The sequence below is a fragment of the Rutilus rutilus genome (assembly GCF_951802725.1).
Source record: "Rutilus rutilus genome assembly, chromosome: 1".
Lineage (NCBI taxonomy): Eukaryota > Metazoa > Chordata > Actinopteri > Cypriniformes > Leuciscidae > Rutilus > Rutilus rutilus.
Genome location: NC_140209.1, coordinates 52,810,212 through 52,830,701, shown reverse-complemented (window position 1 = coordinate 52,830,701; position 20,490 = coordinate 52,810,212). Strand labels below are relative to the sequence as shown.

At 39.7% G+C, this 20,490-nt stretch overlaps 1 protein-coding gene across 2 annotated transcripts; it reads left to right on the top strand.

Moving 5' to 3' along the window:
• Positions 1 to 68: 68 nt before the first annotated feature.
• On the top strand, positions 69 to 19,971 carry smarca4a (SWI/SNF related BAF chromatin remodeling complex subunit ATPase 4a). Of its 2 annotated transcripts, XM_084418884.1 has the most exons (34): positions 69 to 227; positions 2,262 to 2,548; positions 2,665 to 2,797; positions 3,605 to 4,042; positions 4,344 to 4,442; positions 4,607 to 4,859; positions 5,005 to 5,131; positions 6,028 to 6,201; positions 6,350 to 6,523; positions 6,667 to 6,843; positions 6,961 to 7,008; positions 7,465 to 7,595; positions 7,751 to 7,805; positions 8,312 to 8,421; positions 8,526 to 8,673; positions 8,776 to 8,939; positions 10,195 to 10,261; positions 10,435 to 10,545; positions 10,671 to 10,913; positions 11,053 to 11,166; positions 11,965 to 12,072; positions 12,157 to 12,243; positions 12,356 to 12,402; positions 12,491 to 12,657; positions 12,788 to 12,951; positions 14,007 to 14,234; positions 14,325 to 14,402; positions 14,502 to 14,720; positions 14,809 to 15,071; positions 16,230 to 16,335; positions 16,523 to 16,624; positions 17,048 to 17,180; positions 17,330 to 17,466; positions 19,347 to 19,971. In XM_084418884.1, the coding sequence occupies exons 2-34, from the start codon at positions 2,327 to 2,329 to the stop codon at positions 19,377 to 19,379; spliced, it is 4,860 nt and encodes a 1,619-aa protein (XP_084275010.1). In that variant the 5' UTR covers positions 69 to 227; positions 2,262 to 2,326; the 3' UTR covers positions 19,380 to 19,971. The 2 variants fall into 2 exon arrangements, with proteins under 2 accessions (XP_084275010.1, XP_084275009.1); XM_084418883.1 differs by having other exon boundaries at positions 14,007 to 14,402.
• The last annotated feature ends 519 nt before the right edge of the window (positions 19,972 to 20,490 follow it).

The following is a 20,490-nucleotide window of genomic DNA, read 5'->3' as shown; positions in this document are numbered from 1 at the left end:
GCAGTCTACATTCCATCCTACATGATGAGGCTCAACCCAACTGCTTCCGGTCGCTGATGTTAGGGGGCGCTCGCGAGCCGCCGACTAATGCATGCACAGGCCGCTCTAGAGATGCAATCAGACCAGATGGGAGGGGGGAGTGAGAAGGAAAAAGGAACTAGCTGAGCTGCCCTTTGTTTCTAGATTTGCCGAAGAGTACGGGGAAGAGACCGGCGCGAATCTACACTGTAAGTCACGCTCTAAACACGGCACAATGTTTGTAGAACACATGACGTCATGGCGGACTTTTAAACTGATACATTTTTGGAACGGCGATAGAACGCGAGCAAGTTCTTTGTATCGCCGGTTTGCTTGTGCTCCGATCAGTCCGACATTACAGTGCCAGAGCAGCGTCAGAATGAATGAAGAAGTTTTGGTAATGTAACTCGAGCGGGGTACCGGGGTCAAGCGTACGGAAGGCGGGTGGGATCAATCACCTTTAAAAAGATGCTCGCGGTGTTTATCTCTGTGCTCGAGGTGGATATCTCAAATTATTTCCTTTTTTTTTTAAAGCACACACAGACAAGGAGAAGCACAGCATGGCCGACTGTAATCACACATACACACAAACCGGCCTTTTGCCCTTCTTTGTCTTTCCTTTTCGCTCTTGTTTATTATTTTCAAACCATTTAAAATGATATATATATAACGTTTAAACTCTTCTCTAACACACACCGTCTTGTGAACACATATCGGGAATGTTTTAACCAGTTAAAAGTCGTTTTGTTTTATGTCTTTGGTTTTTAATGGAGCTCTAATCTTCCTCTTGTTCCCTAACGTTAGTTCGTTCACGTCCTCAAAAATCATTAAAATAGTTATCGCTTTACCACAATTTCCGGTACCTTTATGAAATTTCCTGCAGCATTATAACGTGACTTATTATTACGTTGAAAACAAATATTAGTGAAGTTAATGGGATATCGTTGGCTAATGTTTAGCTGTTCAGTGTTAGCAGGCTGCTAATTCTCGTTAGCCTTTGGGGGGAAATTTGACGTTTATTCTTTTTATCACTGTTTATTAAAACTGTTTTTGATATGTTTGTTTTGCACCAATATTAAAAAGTGTTTGTGAATATTTGGTCTTTTTTTTAAAATATATAAACCCGCTGAAAGCTTGTTAACCGGCATATGCATTTAGCAAGTAATTAATTACCTCATTAAAGTTAATTGTTTCGCATTATTTAGACCTCAGAATGTATTTTCAGCTGTTTCATAAATGAAATCCTATTATGAGAACCGGTAGAAGACGTACTTTATTTTATTGTATAGTTAACCCCGGGGCTAGTTGTCAATTTTGGCTCCAGTAAACATTTCTCTGGGTGGGTTTATTTGTGTCAGTGTTATACTGTTTCTTTGCTACAAAACACTATTGAACTTTTCCGTTGTTATTGGCAGTTATTAAAATGATACTATTTCCGCATGTCATTATGTAGCTGACTGTTGTCTGAATGTATGCCAGTGTAGGCTATTTACAGCAATAATAAAATTGTAATATTAGTGTACAAATTCTTATTTAAGTTTTCACTGCTAAAGAAAACCCATCTGTGTAATTTTATAGTTTTTAAATCTCATTTTATACTGTTGCAAGCTGTAGTTTATGGTCAAGTCTGATTTGTTTTAAGATATAATAGTCTTTTTAAAATAATATAAAGGCTTTTTATTGTTGGTTTTCATGTTTTAAGGCAAGGTAATTTCTTACGATTTGTTATGTTTCAAAGTCACTTTTGAAAAATGTTGAATATTTTAAAATAAAATATCATATTTTGCATATTTTTAAGTGACAACATTTTTGATATAGCCTACAAAAGGCAAAATTAAATGCAATCTGATTAAAAAAAGCCTCCTTTGGGGTCTTCACTAAAATGTATTCATTGACATACATTAAGGCACAGATTAATTAACCCATTTTCTTGTCTTATTTCAAGGGTCGTCCTTTTGTAGCCATAACTGTATTAATCTGAAGTGCATGTGATGTATACAGTGTAATGTGTTTTTACAGTTGTACAGAAAATTAGTTTTTATATTAATTGAGGGTGGTGGTTGGTTGCTATATACACGAGTATGAGCTTGTGGAAATATTTTTATTTCTCCTTTCATTCCCATCATTACCATTAGCTAAAATTGTTTTATACAGTATATATTATACATATGCTGCTAGTTTTGGCATGTTTAATGTGTTGTTGTTTATCAAGCTGCTGGAATTCGTCTTATTTTCTTTCCCAGGCCTTCTGAAAACAGATACAGAACACTGTTTTTCCACCTCTTACTACTTCTGGCTCTGCTGAGCGATGTCCACCCCTGACCCTCCTATGGGCGGGACCCCTCGGCCGGGCCCTTCCCCGGGCCCTGGGCCGTCTCCAGGGGCCATGTTAGGGCCTAGTCCTGGACCCTCACCTGGCTCTGCTCATGGCATGATGGGCCCCAGCCCTGGGCCCCCCACCTCAGGACACCCACTACCTCCACAGGGCCCCTCAGGTTACCCCCAGGACAACATGCACCCGATGCACAAGGTACTGACAGGTTTTATCAATATGCATCTGATTCATTTTTAGTTGTGTTCCATGTTTCATTTATGCTGTTTGGTCCATATCATTGAGTCATTCTTTATTTTTTTTATTGTTTGAAGCCCATGGAAGGCATGCACGAGAAGGGCATTCCCGAAGATCAACGCTACGCTCAAATGAAGGGTATGGGCATGAGACAGGGTGGGCACAGTGGCATGGGACCCCCACCCAGTCCTATGGACCAACACTCTCAAGGTATCTACCTATCTATTGTTCTGTCTGTTGTTCTTTTTATCTATCTGTCATTCTATTAATCTTTCTAACTCATTCTATCTATGATATCTTATGTAATATACACTTGCACATGTGTGAAATGTAGGATATGCAGATGTTTGGTGCGCTCTGTGTTATATGGCAAACAGATGGTGTGCTCGCTGCTAAACTGTTGAGACTGGGTATAAAAAAGCCAACCAACCTGTTTGCTCACATTTCCCTTTGATGTGCACTGCTTTGTTCCTCCACTGGGGCCGCACGCACGCACGCTTATTTTCCAGACAGAGAAATGTAGATTGAATGGGGTTACCCTTTTGAAACGGAAAGTCATGACAGAAAAAGAAACAAATATTATAAGCAAGCAACAGACATAAGTGTTTTGTGTTTTCTGCAACTCTGTAGTTGTTGTCCACATGCCTAAATTTTACAACTAATGGCTTGACATTTTTGTCCAGAAAATGTGACTTTTTATATAAAGTTTGCATTTATATTTGTCATAATCTACCAATATAATCTAATATCTTTGTATTTGCCTTAAAGCAAACATCACTGTTGTAATTGATCATACTTTTACCCCATCCACAAGTATTAAACTGGTGTGTAACCTGTGCGTAACAGACATGGATGACACCTCAAATTGGGATTTATGGAATTCGCACTTACATTAGCAATGCATTGAAAAACATCCTTGACTCAGCAGTGAATTATATGAGGGCTAATATTTTTTGGGGAAAATCTAACAGTTACATAAAAAAAAAAAACAATGACATTTTCTTTAATTTCTTCCAGGTTATCCCTCTCCTCTTGGTGGTTCTGATCATGCCCCCAGCCCGGTACCTTCTAACGGTCCTCCATCTGGCCCCATGATGCCATCTGGTCCTGGTGCTGTCCCAATGGAGGGTGGTGACCCGCAGAACCGGAGCGTAGGTGCAGGTTCGGGACCCAGCGTAGGACCTCCAAATGCAGGTGGGCCTGGTGGACCCGGCGGACCCACTCCTTTCAACCAAAACCAGCTTCACCAGCTGCGGGCACAGATCATGGCCTATAAGATGCTGGCGCGTGGGCAGCCTCTACCTGACCACCTGCAGATGGCGGTGCAGGGAAAGCGGCCCATGCCAGGCATGCAGCAGGGGATGCCCAACATGCCCCCTGCTTCAGGACAAGGAGCAGGACCTCTTGGACCAGGTGGCCCTGTTCCTGGGGGACCCAACTACAATCGACCTCCTGGTAAGGTGACATCAGCCTACAGCGTGAAATTAAAGCTGAAAAACATTGCCTACCGTACCTTTAAGATTCTGTTATTTACAAATACATGATGTATTTTAACATTTTATTCTTTTTAAATAAGCTTTCAGGCTTTCAAAATGCAAAAAAATCTTCTAAACGGTCTAATTGCAAAGTGAAATTTTTCTTTGAAACTTTTTCTTTGGTCTTATAATGTTTTGGACATGTTCTTGACAGATTTTGGCAGATTCTTACAATTAATTTATTTTAATCTTATTCCATTACAATTGTTTGGATGTTTCAGGAATGGTCGGTCCAAACATGCCTCCTCCAGGACCCTCTGGTGTTCCTCCAGGCCTGCAGGGACAACCCACCAATGGGCCACCTAAATCTTGGCCTGAAGGTCAGTAAATTGTGAAAATTGTCCAGAGTCACTACCAAAAGGCAATTTAAATGTAGACTTTGTATTGTATCCGGGAAACCTCAACAGCTATCAGGGTTGTATTAAATGAATTTCTGAGAAAGTAATTTCTTAGTCGCATATTTACGATGCATTTGTAATTCCAGGGCCCATGGTGAACGCTGCCGCCCCTGCAAGTGCCCCACAGAAGCTGATACCTCCTCAGCCCACGGGCCGCCCTTCTCCAGCGCCACCTTCAGTTCCTCCTGCTGCCTCTCCCGTCATGCCCCCTCAGACCCAGTCTCCAGGACAACCGGCCCAGCCGCCCATGGTCCTGCATCAGAAGCAGAACCGCATCACACCCATCCAGAAACCTCGGGGTCTTGACCCAGTGGAGATCCTCCAGGAGAGAGAGTACAGGTGAGATGAGGGTATCCTGATGTGTTTAGGCAAGAAATGGCAAATATTGATGTTTTAGAGTAAAACGCACTTAAATTAAATTCTGGAAACACCACCTTGTTAACTGGTTTCACCAACATTTGATGATGTTGTTTACATCGGTCAGGTTGCAAGCTCGTATTGCTCATCGTATTCAGGACCTGGAGAACCTTCCAGGCTCTCTGGCTGGAGACCTGAGGACCAAAGCCAACATTGAGCTCAAGGCACTTAGGCTCCTGAACTTTCAGAGACAGGTATGACTTGCATCATATTATTTAGGGATGTGCCCGAAGTCAAATAAATACCTTATTCGGAAAGGCACGGATAATGACTAACGCTTTCTACAGGTTGGATGAAAAAATATATTTTAATCCTTTTGCGTTCTCTCGCAATTATAAAGTAGGGTTATTATATTGCGTATAATTTGCAGGCATCAAGCAGCTGCGATCAATATGCAGGGTATTAAATGTTTTTGTAGGGTATGCAGGGTATTAAAACATGTATGAATAGGCTTTTAAATTTCACTTTGATTCCGACTCCGATCATGCGTTCTCTGTATTAAAGGGATACTCCACCTCTGGAAAGATGAATGTGTATTTAAATTGGGTCATTTATGTAGAAGAAATATGAAATTATTTTAGAATTTGGAGCCTTCTAGACTGAGAAAAGCCATAAAATGTATTTTTGGCTCATGTGGATGAAAGACAACAACTCCCAGAATGCACTTGCTTCGCTGCCCAACGAGGCCACTCCCAAGCCACGCCTACTGGTTACAGAGGGCAGTATCGGAAGAAATTATACAATTTGGCTACTAGTTGACTCGAAACTGAAAAGACGCAGTTTTATCATGAGAGCCCACCCCCTATGGGCGGGTTGAAAACATGCAGAACTAGCTCCTCCTACTCGCTGTAGTCTCTCGCCTCTGGCCAAAAAAGTCTCTGATGACGCAAAATGACGATTTTTGCGTCATCTGAGGTTTTTTTCCAGGCACACAATACAGAAATCTCTCGTCTCAGGGGGACATGAGGAGGGAAGGAAGCACGGTCATTCGAAAATACTACCGGGTTTCTACTGATACTAAATGCTAATAGGTGAAGTATCCCTTTAATGGTTTAATGGTTTTTGACCCATGTTGTCCATGCCAACACAGCTCCGGCAGGAAGTCGTAGTGTGCATGCGGCGCGATACGGCCCTGGAGACCGCGCTGAACGGCAAGGCCTACAAGCGCAGCAAGAGACAGTCCCTGCGTGAAGCTCGCATCACTGAGAAACTGGAGAAACAGCAGAAGATCGAGCAGGAACGCAAGCGGCGACAGAAACATCAGGTACGAGACCGTTCTGGCCTGTTCTTTTAGAGTTCAGTCATGAGACTGTTTTACAAAAGATCCGTACAAAGTAATGTTTTAATTGTGGCCTGATTCACAAAAGACATTGTTTGTGACGGAACCGCCTGTTCTTTTATTGCATTTGTAGGAATATCTCAACAGCATCCTGCAGCATGCTAAAGACTTCAAGGAATACCATCGCTCCATCACCGCAAAGATGCAGAAAGTGACCAAAGCCGTAGCCACGTACCATGCCAACACCGAGAGAGAGCAGAAGAAGGAGAACGAGCGTATCGAGAAGGAGAGAATGAGAAGGCTGATGGTGAGGAGATGCACAGACATCCCATATTCTCTTGAAATAAGAAACGTTTTTTTGACTTGACAACTCAACTTTAAACGCAAAATTAAGTGTTTTTGTCTGAACAAATGTCTAAGAAAAGTATGTTTTGTGTGTGTTTCTCCCAGGCTGAAGATGAAGAGGGTTACAGGAAGCTGATCGATCAGAAGAAAGACAAACGTCTGGCTTACTTGCTGCAGCAGACGGACGAGTATGTGGCCAACCTCACCGAGCTCGTCAGGGCTCACAAAGCTGTCCAGGCCCTCAAAGACATGAAGAAGAAGAAGAAGAAAAAGAAGAAGAAGGTGAGTGGATTTAATGGAATAGAATGGGTTCCGTAATGGAATCTAAATGGAGTTGTCCTTGTTTTTCCAGTAGTGTGTGAGATCTTTATGTCTGCTTGTCTGCTTTTCTACTCACAGAAGCCAGAGAACGCAGAGGGTGTTCCTGCTCTCGGTCCAGATGGAGAGGTGAGATCTTAAAATTGGCAGATATTTGGCTTTTTACTATTAGCTTGGCTGGTCATTTGTGCTAATGTGTCTCTTGTGGAAAATTGATTTCAAAATACTTTTTTTTTTTTTTTCTTATTTTAAGTTTTGTGTAAAATTTGTAGGTTTAGTTTAAACAATTTTGGGTATATCATATCTAATTGGTAATTGCAGATGTTTCATGGACATGTTGCAGCTGCAGTTGAGAATCACTGTTACATATTGTGTATATATATATGCTTTTATGTATTTATCATTATTCAGTTATTTTAATTTATTTTATATTTTATGTATTATTTATTACTATTATTTTATGTATTTATATATGATTATTATATGTATTTATTTATTTGTAATTTTTCTCATAACTTATAAAATAACAATTCTTTAATCAGTTTAAAGTGATGAGATGTATAATGTTTTTGTCTCCCATTGTAGCCTCTGGATGAGACCAGTCAAATGAGTGATTTACCGGTGAAGGTGATTCACGTGGACAGTGGGAAGATTCTCACCGGCATGGACGCTCCTAAAGCTGGACAGCTGGAGACTTGGCTGGAGGTGAATCCAGGGTGAGTGAGACACACTTTGGGCATCTCATTCTTTGGAATAATGAAAAGGGTCGGAGTAGCACATCACAACAATGTTGTCCCTAATATAGTGTATTTATATTTATCTGACCAATGCAGTAGGTTTGGTTGAATGTTATTTTGTTGATTTTCTGTAGGTACGAGGTTGCCCCGCGGTCAGATAGTGAAGATAGTGGCTCAGAGGAGGATGAGGTATGGCTGTTCTTGTGGTTGTTGTGGCTGTTCTTGTGTTCATGGATGTTCAGCATCTCTTGAGCAACACACTGTGCTTTCTGAAAGGGCTTTAAACGCATTTGAAGAGAAAACTCAAGTGTGTGGGTGTGTGTTTTCAGCCTTGAGCTGTCAGCAAGTAGGCCATCATCAGAATAAGATTAATGTCTATTTTACCCTGAGATACTGCTGCCATGACCTGATACAGATAGCAAATATTTGTCTTTATGCACATTTTAACCTTCTGATACTGGTGTCTAATACAGTAGGCTGTATTATTTATGTGGTTAGTAGTTTTACATTTATACATTTCATAACCATTATTTATAATCACAAAATATAAAATTAAAATATTACGTATATGTAAAATTAATGATTACAAAAAGCATCTAGTTATATCAGCATCTATGTTTAAGTTATTAGAGTTGATTGAATACATATCTTTACATTTTATTGTATTAATGTACCATTGTATTTTCTTCTTAAAGGATGACGACGAGGAGCATCAGCCCTCTCAGGCCCCAACAGAGGAGAAGAAGATCATTCCAGATCCAGACTGTGAGGATGTGTCTGAGGTGGACGTCCAGCACATCATTGAGTACGTTACTGGCTTAAAGCTGTACTTTTTACCCGTCCCATGGTCTTTTTGTAATTCTATTCTGTCATAATGGTGTACATAACTAAGATCCCTCTCTCTCGCAGGCATGCCAAGCAGGATGTTGACGATGAATACGGTAGCGCAGCGTTCGCTCGCGGCCTGCAGTCTTACTACGCCGTGGCTCACGCCGTCACGGAGAGGGTGGATAGACAGTCGAGCCTGCTAATCAACGGGCAGCTCAAACAGTACCAGGTACACGCATGCAGACCAAACAAACTGCAAATACACCTAGATGAACTGCTGAGATTTGATAAATGGCACGTGCTGAAGTTCTTGCATCTGTCCTGTCTGCAGATCAAAGGTCTAGAGTGGCTGGTGTCTCTGTATAACAATAACTTGAATGGCATTTTGGCTGATGAAATGGGTTTGGGAAAAACCATCCAGACCATCGCACTCATCACCTACCTCATGGAGTACAAACGCCTCAACGGACCCTTCCTCATTATCGTCCCCCTCTCGTGAGTCACTTTTCACACTCTACACCAGGGCTATTCTATTAGCTTCATTCGAGGTGGGGGGTGGTTTGGGGGTTTAGCTTATTTATTGAAACATAACAGTATAAAGATATATAAGATATATACCATAATAAATAAAAACGTGATCATTTACAGCTGTCTGGAACTATTTACTATGAATATACGAATATATGAATTATACATGCTGATAGCTATTGGTAAGAATTATTCTATTTATAATTATTATAGGCTTTAAATGAAAATATTCTGACAGTGACATCATTTCATAAAAAAAAGAGTTATATATTCCTCTCCCCACCTAATAAATCTAATGCAGTATAAATTACTGTTTCATCCCATTTAAAACTAGTTAAATCATTGAGTAATTTGTGGTTTGTAACAGAGGTGTGTCGCTTCTCGCTGGATGTCGCAACGCTGTTTAATAATGTTGATCGGGAGTAAACGCAACTTCTTCAAGCTTGCGTTCTGTTATCCACTGGGCCGTGCGTAGTTCAAACTAGTGAAGCAACTGAAAATAGCGCTATTTGTTGTTATTGTACTGACCGAGAAACCGCTTCAGGTGATTCAGTTACAGAGCGGTCCGAACAAATCCGAAAGGTTTCAGACCGTTATGCCAGCGCGTTTATCCAGTTCATGGAAAAGAAAGAATCGAAACAAAAGAATGATTAATTCACGAATGATTGGTATCGCTGGTTCATTCGACAAAAATACAGGGCACATAAAAACTGCTGAAATATTCGCACGGAAAACGTTTCTCAGGTCAGTCAGAGCGCTCATGGAACGCAAAGTGCGGATAGCCGTACAGCTGCAGGTGTCAATGCGACCACGTATCGAACCAAATTAGCCGGAAAAGAGGAGGGGGGAGGTTTGGGGTGCCCTCGGGCCAGATGGAGATTGGCGGGGGCGCCAATTGAATAGCCCAGCTCTACACTAAGAAATAGAAATTTTTGCGAGATGACTTAAATATCTATATTTGGAAAGAATTTATCTTTCTAGAATGATTGGGGTGATTTTGTTGGTGAGTGCATCTGCATAAAACCAAAACATAATAAAAATATACTTTTTGTATGATTTGTCCTTTTGGGCTGAAAAATGTGGGGTGTTTACACGTGTAATATACTCTTTGCAAGAACAAACTTAAACCTTCTTTTTGCCATTTTTGTATTATTGGTCTATTATATTTGGAAACATTTCAACAGAAATCATTACAGTAATATTTATTTGTTTTCTCTTACAGGACTCTGTCGAACTGGGTGTACGAGTTTGATAAGTGGGCTCCATCTGTGGTGAAAATTTCTTACAAGGTTGTTACTTGATACATTTATGTAGTATTTAAATGATGTCAATTTTTTTTGGGCCAAATTTACCTGGTTTTCCAAAAATGAATGCAAAAGAATACAAAATAAAACTGTATCTGGAGAACCATGTAGAATATTACAGGATTGTAACTCATTTTCTTTGCTTGTTTTCGTCTCAGGGCTCTCCTGCTGCTCGCCGCGCGTTCCTTCCCATTTTGCGCAGCGGCAAGTTCAACGTGCTAGTCACCACTTACGAGTACATCATCAAAGACAAGCAAGTGCTGGCCAAGGTACAGACCTGCCGATTGTCAAGTTATCATTGTCACCCATTTACATTTATTTTTTAATTTTTTGCAAAGCTTTTTGACTGCGAGCTACTTGTTCAGTTCCTAATGATTCTCTCTGTCTCTCTCAGCTGCGCTGGAAGTACATGATAGTGGACGAAGGTCACCGTATGAAGAACCACCACTGTAAACTGACTCAGGTGTTGAACACACACTACCTGGCGCCCAGGCGTGTGCTGCTCACCGGCACGCCGCTGCAGAACAAGCTGCCCGAGCTGTGGGCGCTGCTCAACTTCCTGCTGCCCACCATCTTCAAGAGCTGCAGCACCTTCGAGCAGTGGTTCAACGCTCCCTTCGCCATGACTGGAGAGAAGGTAAGCTGATTTCAAATCCAGACGCAAGAGAAGTTTTAGTAGGTGCACTAGCACATTTGGACTGGATACGACAAATTGAAATTCTGTTTTTGTGTCATCTTGCTCTGTAAACGTAGTCGTGCAATGTTATGTTTTAAAGGTGGACCTGAATGAAGAAGAGACCATTCTGATCATCCGTCGTCTGCACAAAGTGCTCCGCCCCTTCTTGCTCAGGAGACTCAAGAAGGAAGTGGAGGCCCAACTGCCGGAGAAGGTTTGTTTTTGTGCTTGCAAACTATTCAGATAAAACTATTCAATATGGATCTCAATTTGTGTTTATCCTTTTGATTGAGGTTTGAAAAACTTATGGTATTTCAGGACAAAGTAATATTAAACATGTTTAATGCAAGAGATTGTAAAATTGTACAATATTCCAGGCATATTTTCCACACCGTTTTTTTTTTTTTTACTAAATGAACATATAATATTTAACTATTTCTTTTGTGTTTGTATGCCCCAAAATGACAGTGCTTAGTAATAGACAGCAATATTTATCTACATACACTACTGTTTCAAACTGATTTTGAAAGTTTTTCATATTTCATTCAAGGCTGTATTTGTTTGATCAAAAATACTGTTTCTATTTTAGAATGTAATTTATTCCTGTGATCAAAGCTGAATTTCAGCATCATTACTCCAGTCTTCAGTGTCACATGATCCTTCAGAAATCATTCTAATATGATGGTTAATGCTCAAGAAACATTTTCTTTCATGATTCTTTGAATAGAATGTTTAAAAAAGACTTTCACTTTTGATCAATTTAAAGCATCCCTGCTGAATAAAAGTATACATTGCTTTACAAAAAAGAAACCCTAACCCCAAACTTTTAAAAGGTAGTGAATATTTTTTTATAAAAAAATTTGAATACACACGAAATGCCACATAGAGACTTGCCCGGTTATTAATCGATTCACTGAAAAGAACTAAATGGCATGTTTGCTACAGAAACTTCTTCTTTTCTTTTTTTTATGTTGAAATGTGAATTTGTCCGTCTCTGTTTCCTTGCGTTCAGGTGGAATATGTGATCAAGTGCGACATGTCGGCTCTACAGAGAGTGCTGTACAGACACATGCAGGCTAAAGGAGTGCTGCTCACCGACGGCTCGGAGAAAGACAAGAAGGTGAGCAGATGGGATTCACGGCGAGAATGTGTGAGGAACGTTCAGTGTCTTTGAACTGGTCTAATATGCATCTATTTGTTACAGGGTAAAGGAGGCACTAAGACTCTGATGAACACTATTATGCAGTTGAGGAAGATTTGTAACCACCCGTACATGTTCCAGCACATCGAGGTGATCATTTGTTTCACATATTCTCTGCCTATGAGGTCTTTTTCAGCCTGGATGCTAATCCTCTGGATTTGTGGCACCTTGTTTGACATATTTTTTGTTGTCTGTTTTGCAGGAATCTTTCTCTGAACACTTGGGCTTCACTGGAGGCATTGTTCAGGGGTATGTAGAGCACTTTTTCAAGTTTATAATTTTGTATTCTCGTTGGTTTTATCTGTGATTTACCATATTCTGTATCACCTCACTTTAGACTTGATTTGTACCGTGCCTCTGGTAAGTTTGAGCTGCTAGACCGTATCCTGCCGAAGCTCCGCGCCACCAACCACAAAGTGCTACTCTTCTGTCAGATGACCTCGCTCATGACCATCATGGAGGACTACTTCGCCTACCGCAACTTCAAATACCTGCGCCTGGATGGTGAGTTGACTTTGACCAGGTTCATTTTTATTATTTAATTAAAGGTCTTAGATTTATTAGTTCATTAAAGACTATCAGTCAAGTTACAGACAGTCTAATCGTGCTGATATCTTTTTTTTTGTCCTTGTAGGAACCACTAAGGCTGAGGATCGTGGCACGTTGCTGAAGAACTTTAATGATGCGTCCTTTAATTATTTCATCTTTCTGCTGAGCACCAGAGCAGGAGGTCTGGGGCTGAACCTGCAGTCTGCTGACACTGTTATCATCTTTGACAGCGACTGGAACCCTCACCAGGTACAATACTGTCCCTTGAAATATTTAGTTGTTTATTAAGAGGGGGAGCTCTTAATGTCCACTGACAAAAGTGACTGTATTGTTCACAAATCTTACTCAATTTATTGTAGACAGAATAGTTGTATTAGATCTAACATAATGTATGGAATAGAATCTTTGGAATCATTAGTAACAAATCTTTAGAATAGATTCCTTGTCGATTAGAATTGTAGAATAAAATGTGTGAATGTTTTTTTTTTTTTTGCAGAATCTAATCTTTAGTATAAAATCATTGTGGAACAGAATCTTTGGAATCAGTAGTAAATAATCTTAAGAATAATTCAGTGTTGAATAGAATCTTCAGTCTCGAGTCATTGTAGAATGTTGAATTGAATATAAATTTGTAAAAAAAAAAGTTATAATTATAATTAGATTCATATAATTAGATTCATTGCAGAATTTAATCTTTAGTATAAAATCATTTTGGAATAGAATCTTTAGAATCATTTGAATAGCATCACTGTAAAATAGAATCTTCAGAATCAGTAGTTAAAGGATCTTTAGAATAGATTCATTGTTCAATAGAATCTTCTGTCTAGAATTATTGTACAATATAATCTTTAGAATTATTGGAATAGTAGAATAGAATTGTATAATCAAATGTTTATATATATAAAAAATATTTTTTATTTTTTTATTAAAATATTTTGTGGAATAGAATCATTTGAATAGCATCACTGTAAAATAAAATGTATACGAGAAAGTTAATTAATGAACATACTATTGTTCATTTGTTAATTCGTGTTTATTCATAATACATTGTTCATTATACAACTTGAAATGAACATCACCCTCAATTATAATATTGTAATGCTTAAAATGTTTTACATTGCTTATTGTGAAGTGTTACCATTTAAGCTTTAGTCGAATCTGTGTAAAAGATTCAATGTATTTATCTACAAAGTTGTTCAATTGAATCTTTGGAGTCTCTGTATTGCTATAATATTTCTTGTTTTTATGAGTCTGAATTCCGCAATGTTTTATGTCTCTGATCGCCTCTCTTTGTTTGCTCATAGGATCTGCAAGCCCAGGATCGTGCCCATCGTATCGGGCAGCAGAATGAGGTGCGCGTGCTGCGTCTGTGTACCGTGAACAGCGTGGAGGAGAAGATCCTGGCCGCTGCCAAATACAAACTGAACGTGGACCAGAAGGTCATCCAGGCCGGCATGTTCGACCAGAAATCCTCCAGCCATGAGCGCAGGGCTTTCCTGCAGGCCATCCTGGAGCACGAAGAGCAGGATGAGGTACAGACACTCATTTATCATGGGCAATTTCAGTGTTTTCTGTTTTCTGTTGCTGACGTTTACTCTCCTTTTTTTTCTCTCTTTTCTCAGGAGGAAGATGAAGTACCCGATGACGAGACCGTTAATCAGATGATCGCTAGAAGCGAGGAAGAGTTCGATCACTTCATGGTCAGGAGTGCTACTTGTTTTCATTTTACTTTTGTCAATTTGACACTCTGTTTTGTTCGACTTTGTTATTCCAATTCTTCCTGATTTCATTTCGACCAGCGCATGGATCTTGACCGCCGTCGTGAAGAGGCTCGTAACCCGAAGCGCAAACCCCGGCTGATGGAGGAGGATGAGCTGCCCACCTGGATCATGAAGGATGATGCGGAGGTGGAGAGGCTCACCTGCGAAGAAGAGGAGGAGAAGATCTTCGGCCGCGGCTCCCGTCAGAGGAAGGAGGTGGACTACAGCGACTCCCTCACGGAGAAACAGTGGCTGAAGGTGAATGAGGAATCCCCCACACATCACATTGTGTTGATTCTTTTGTTGTAAAATGGCAAGCGTATTGACCTATTTTACTGCTTCTCAGGCCATCGAGGAAGGCACCCTTGATGAGATTGAGGAGGAGGTGCGCCACAAGAAAACGACCCGCAAGAGGAAGCGTGACCGTGACCTCGACCTTCCAGGCCCAGCCACGCCCAGCTCCAGTGGGCGGAGCAGAGATAAAGACGACGACAGTAAGAAGCAGAAGAAACGCGGCCGTCCTCCTGCCGAAAAACTCTCTCCCAACCCTGCCACGCTCACCAAGAAGATGAAGAAGACCGTGGATGCCGTTATCAAATACAAGGATGGGTTAGTCTCTAGATTCAAGAAAAGATTATTTTTCAGACTTCTGTTTAAAATTTTATTATTTTAAAATGAAGCCATAGTTACAAAACTGTTTATAAAATGTACATTTTTGTAAATAAGTGTTTTAAACATTTGTTGTTTGAACTTAATTTGAAGGGTTTACTCTTTTGGTGAATTATATTGAAATATATTATATTATTCATAACGATTATATCCTGGTTTTTAACATAATACAAGGTCTAGACAAACACAGTCTTACCAAATGGTTCCAGACCAGATACATGCAGTGTTTCCATGCTTATAGAGATATTTTATGTTTTATACCATGGGCTGTTTAAATACTCGATTCTGATTGGCTGGAAGGTGTGCAGTAAAACCGTTTAATGCACAGGTAGTTCCAGTCAGTTTGATTACAGTTCGAAATTAATCCGCTACATTGGTAACCATAGTAACACAGATACACTTGCAAGCAGAGTGAGAGACGCATATGAAAACGTTTAGGTAGGCTAAATGGATGATTTTTGAATTTCGTTTAATTTGTATCAGTGTTGCCTGTCATTCATAAATAATTGTAATAAATCCATTAAAGAATCATTAAGTTAGCTATATGCTTAACTTAAGCAATGAGGGGACTGTAGCTGCTAGACTTTAAAGAAGAGTTCGACACACACAGGTAACTCGCGCACGCATCTCTCTCTCCCTCTCTCTGTTCCTTCTCCTTCAGTTCTCTGTCTCTCTCTTTTAATAATGAATTTAAATAAATGTGAATTCATTCAAATAAAAGCAATCCGATGGCTCTACTTTATTTAAAGCGGACGGAGTGCAAGAACTGACGAGCCTTAACTTAAGAAATAACCGTCATTTTTACACGTCTGTTAAAAAATTACACTGTAAACATCAGTTACAGCTTTAACTTATTTTTAACTTGGCAAATAACCAAGGTATAAGCGGGATAATCCACGGCTAGCCATGCATTAAAGAATTGTAATGCACTTCGTAGAGGCAACCACCCTCCGCTTCGCGTCGGGTGGTTCTTCGCCTCTACGTCGTGCATTAAAATCCTTTAATGCATGGCTAGCCGTGGATTATCCCTTACTTAATTGATGTAGATTAGATCACATTTTGGAGTAAAAAAAATGTTGTCACTGTATTTCTCAACAGCAATGGGAGGCAATTGAGTGAGGTGTTTATTCAACTGCCGTCTCGTAAAGAGCTACCGGAATATTACGAACTTATTCGCAAACCTGTGGACTTCAGGAAGATCAAGGTTTGTCAACCATTCATTTAAATAATTAATTTAAAGTTTTTGCTTAAATTTGTTTTGCCTTATGAATGCTTTGGCTGGTTCACAAACACCCATTGAAATACACTAACAAAATCTCAATGGGTAATTCATAATAATATATTAGTAAATAAAGATTCAAGTGTTGAATCCTGTTCTCTGTTCTGTACAGGAGCGCATCAGGAGCCACAAGTACCGCAGTCTGAACGACCTGGAGAAAGACGTCATGCTGCTTTGCCAGAACGCTCAGACCTTCAACCTGGAGGGATCACTGGTAATATTCATCATCCATGTTGTTAAATTAATTACACCAATCAAAAAGCACTAATGGATCAGCTTGTTCTTAAGTTTGTAGGGCTTTTTTTTTTCATCTTTAAAGTTATTTTTAGGACCATTAAGATGTTTTTGCATCATGACATTGACAATTAGGTTCACTTTCTCCCTTCACTTTATGCTATATATACCCAAGATGTTTTATTATCATTAATATACAGTACTATTGTAGTTTTTTTTTGTGCATTTTTATATATATTTTTTTTATTTTAAAGTTTTATTAATTTTGTTTGTAATTTTTAATAATTTTTGTAAATGTCTTTATAATTTTTCAAATTTCAGTTCACCTTTTAACTTGTTGAAAAAATAACCCAAGTTAGTCGTACTTCATTTAGCTGATTCAGATGAGATTATTATATTTCAGATCTACGAGGACTCTATCGTGCTGCAGTCTGTGTTCACCAGTGTGCGGCAGAAGATCGAGAAAGAAGTAGAGAGCGAGGGAGAAGAGAGTGAGGAGGAAGAGGACGAGGTAGATGAAGGATCTGAGTCTGAATGTAAGTATCGATGATGATGATGAATGATGCTGCCGCTGTAATACATTTTTTGTGAAATTCAACTATTTTCTAAGCAGAGTGTCATGCATGTACAACTCAAATTTAATTGAAGTGAATCCATGATTAACACACATATGTATGTGTTTTAGCTCGTTCCGTGAAGGTGAAGATAAAGCTGAGTCGAAAGGACAAGGTGGAGAGAGGGAAAGGAAGACGCCGAACTGGACGCAGCTCGCGCCCTAAACCTGTCGTTAGCGACGATGACAGTGAGGAGGACCAGGAAGAGGTACTAATGAATATTGAACTTAAAGAGAGAGTTCATTCAGTAAAAAGCCTCTTGTCTTTTTCTCATGCCATCCCCACCCAATGTGTATGACATTCTTTCTTCAGATAAATGCAAACAAAGATTTTTAGGAAAATAATCCATGACTGTGAGTCTAAATAACGCAAGTGAATCAGTGCCGCTTGCTTGACACTTTAAAACAGCGATCGTGATTTTAATCCATACGGCCTCAGTGGATCAACGCCCCTGTTTACACCTGGTATTAAGATGCATTTTGTTGATCGGATCACAAGTAGACGACGGAGATGCATTCCAGTTTACACCTGGTGTTTTAATCTGTCTCTTCTGTCCACTTTCAACCACTGAGGGCACTGTGTTTTTTCAGATCTTTCGATCTAATTGACAAAAATAAGCTCATGTAGTTCACGACCGGAGAAAACAGAAAAACATACGAAGAGCATCAACTTTCATTTCTTTTCTGACAGCTGCAAGACCATGCAAAGTTGACAAACTCAAAGTTTTAGACACCGTATTTAGCATTTACCAAAACGCATTTTAATACCAGGTGTAAACGGGGCCAATGTCTTCTACCGAGAAATGATAGCTATGTGTTAGAAAATTACTATTTTAAACTCTTTTAACTGTAACTAATTACTTGTGGTCTATCATACGAGCGTTCTTGAGGGGGACTTTCAAGTACGGAAGAGTTCTTGTGATGCGTCATGCGTGACATAAGTGCGTTGTGAAGCTTGTGTGAGGAAATAATGTTGAAGCACATGGAACCGTCACAAAGTGGACACTGGTGTAGTATGGATTACCCTCATGGTCGCTGTTGTTGTGGGGTTTTTTTTTTTTTAAGTGTCAAATGAGCGGCACCGATTCACTAGCATTATGTGGACTATATTTTCACACTGTTACAAGTATTACTGTATTTTTGGTCAAACAAATTCAGCTTTGGTGAGCATGAGCTCTTTATAAAAAAAAAATGTCTTCCTTTGTGCACTGGGTCAAACTGAAAAAATAAAACCAAAGTTTTTCTGAGGTAATGTGTTATGTAATCTTGTTAAAATGGATTTCTTAAAATTGGTATCGAAAAAAGTATCGTTAGGAACCGGTATCGAAACTGAGGTATCGAAAGATTTTGAACAATACCCAGCCCTAAGTGTTGGTGTCATTGATTTGATGAACGCTGGGATAGGTTTACATAAATGCAAAAGAATTGCGCATCCTCATATTATATATAGCCGACTTTACTATCAAGTTTACCCTGGATGAATGCCGTGATGTGTAAAATAGCATATTACGTATCCTCATTTTATGGTCCTAGCATTATAGCACTAACAAGCCTGCAAAAGGTCACAGCCTCTAGTGTACCTCTTGAGGCCAGGGGAGTGAGGTTTACTCACCCAGCTCTTACTAGCGGGCCTCCGTTACACTCACCCCCTTAAACCTCACTACCATCCGGGTCACGGCACCAATGTGACTGGTTCGAATCTAGCTTGGAGTGGTACTAGTAAGACCGGTCTCAGCAGCATGGGAGTCGAGAGCAAAAGACCACAAAAGTGGTGTTAACGCTGCTCTGGAGCAGGGTTTCATATATTACAAGTGTGAAACGTTCCTTTACCCAGGGTTAAAAGTGTTTAGAATGACGATAACCTGAGGTTAAGCACAGTGTGACAAGCCCTAGAGATGAATTATTTTCCTAAAAATCTTCCTGTTTATCTGAAAAAGGCTATTATAAGGCGTATATATTGGGAATGGTATGAGGGTGTGAGTTTCAGGTATGAGTGAACTATCCCTATAAAGAAAAAGTATAGATATTAATATATTTATCCTCTTGTTTTTCACTTATGCTAATTGTTTTTCTGTTTTTTTTTTTACAGGAGCATTCTGTTAGTGGCAGTGATGACGATTAAACCTCCTTCAGGACCAATTTATGTCTCTCGCTCACTTCTGCAACAGATTCAACAGATGCCCTCTCCCGAGGGCCTAGTTTTACCCTTTTTTAGAGAGAGGACACTGATTAAATGAGAAAATGACACTATAAATTGCAGAAAAAAAGAAGGCCCCCCATTTGCATATTTAAGCAGACGATATCAATTTATGTATAGCAAGACAGTTTACGTATTGAGCTTTAGTCTTTTCTTTCCATATTTGTTTTTATGATTTTTCACAAGGACGTGACATAAGATGGACAGATATTTGATGGACTGACTCAGTGGACCAGTAAGAGTGGATCATGTTTCAATGTCTTCTTGATTTTAAACCGCGTGAACATCACCCCTTCATCCCCCACCCCAGACCCCAGAACGCATGTTGTTTGTGGAAAACGCAACCAGTTAGTTCTCTTTCCGTTTTTCTCTTGATGTCTCTGTTTAAATTAAGATTGCAAACAGGATAAAGGTACTTCCTCCTCGTCGGGAGAAATGGGGGAGAATAGGGTGTAGGATTCTGTACTGTCAGTGTCACTGGATTTCCAAAATGCACAATAAAAGCGTCTCAGAAATACTCAATGCTTCAGAGTTGTTTTGCACACAAGTCAAGACTTCAAAACTGGTGAAATGCATATAGTTGTGAGTAGAGATTGACCAATTCATAGTCTTCTCCTTTTTGGCCTAGTTTTTGAAAAAAAAAAAAAATAATATAAATTGTTCTTTGTTCATCTAATGCTGTATTTACCTGATTTTAAGAACCAGATGATTTTTAATTATGTCCTAATGAATTCAATAGGGTGTCCTTTCTTTTTCACATGACTATGTTCAAGGCTTGAAACAGATGGAAGATTCACAGGCCTGTGCTGTGCTGCCTCCAGGTCTCTGCGACAGTCACATGACCGAAAACTGAGTACTAATCCATTGTGTAATAAATAATAGGCGGAACTGGTTTTCCAACTTGATCTCACAGCAATTTGTACGTAATTTACGAGGTGGCTAAATTCGCCCCTAAACATACCCATCACTGGGATGTAGACCGTGCGAGGGACGTCGTATGAATTTGTATGCCACCTCGAAAAATATGTACGAATTG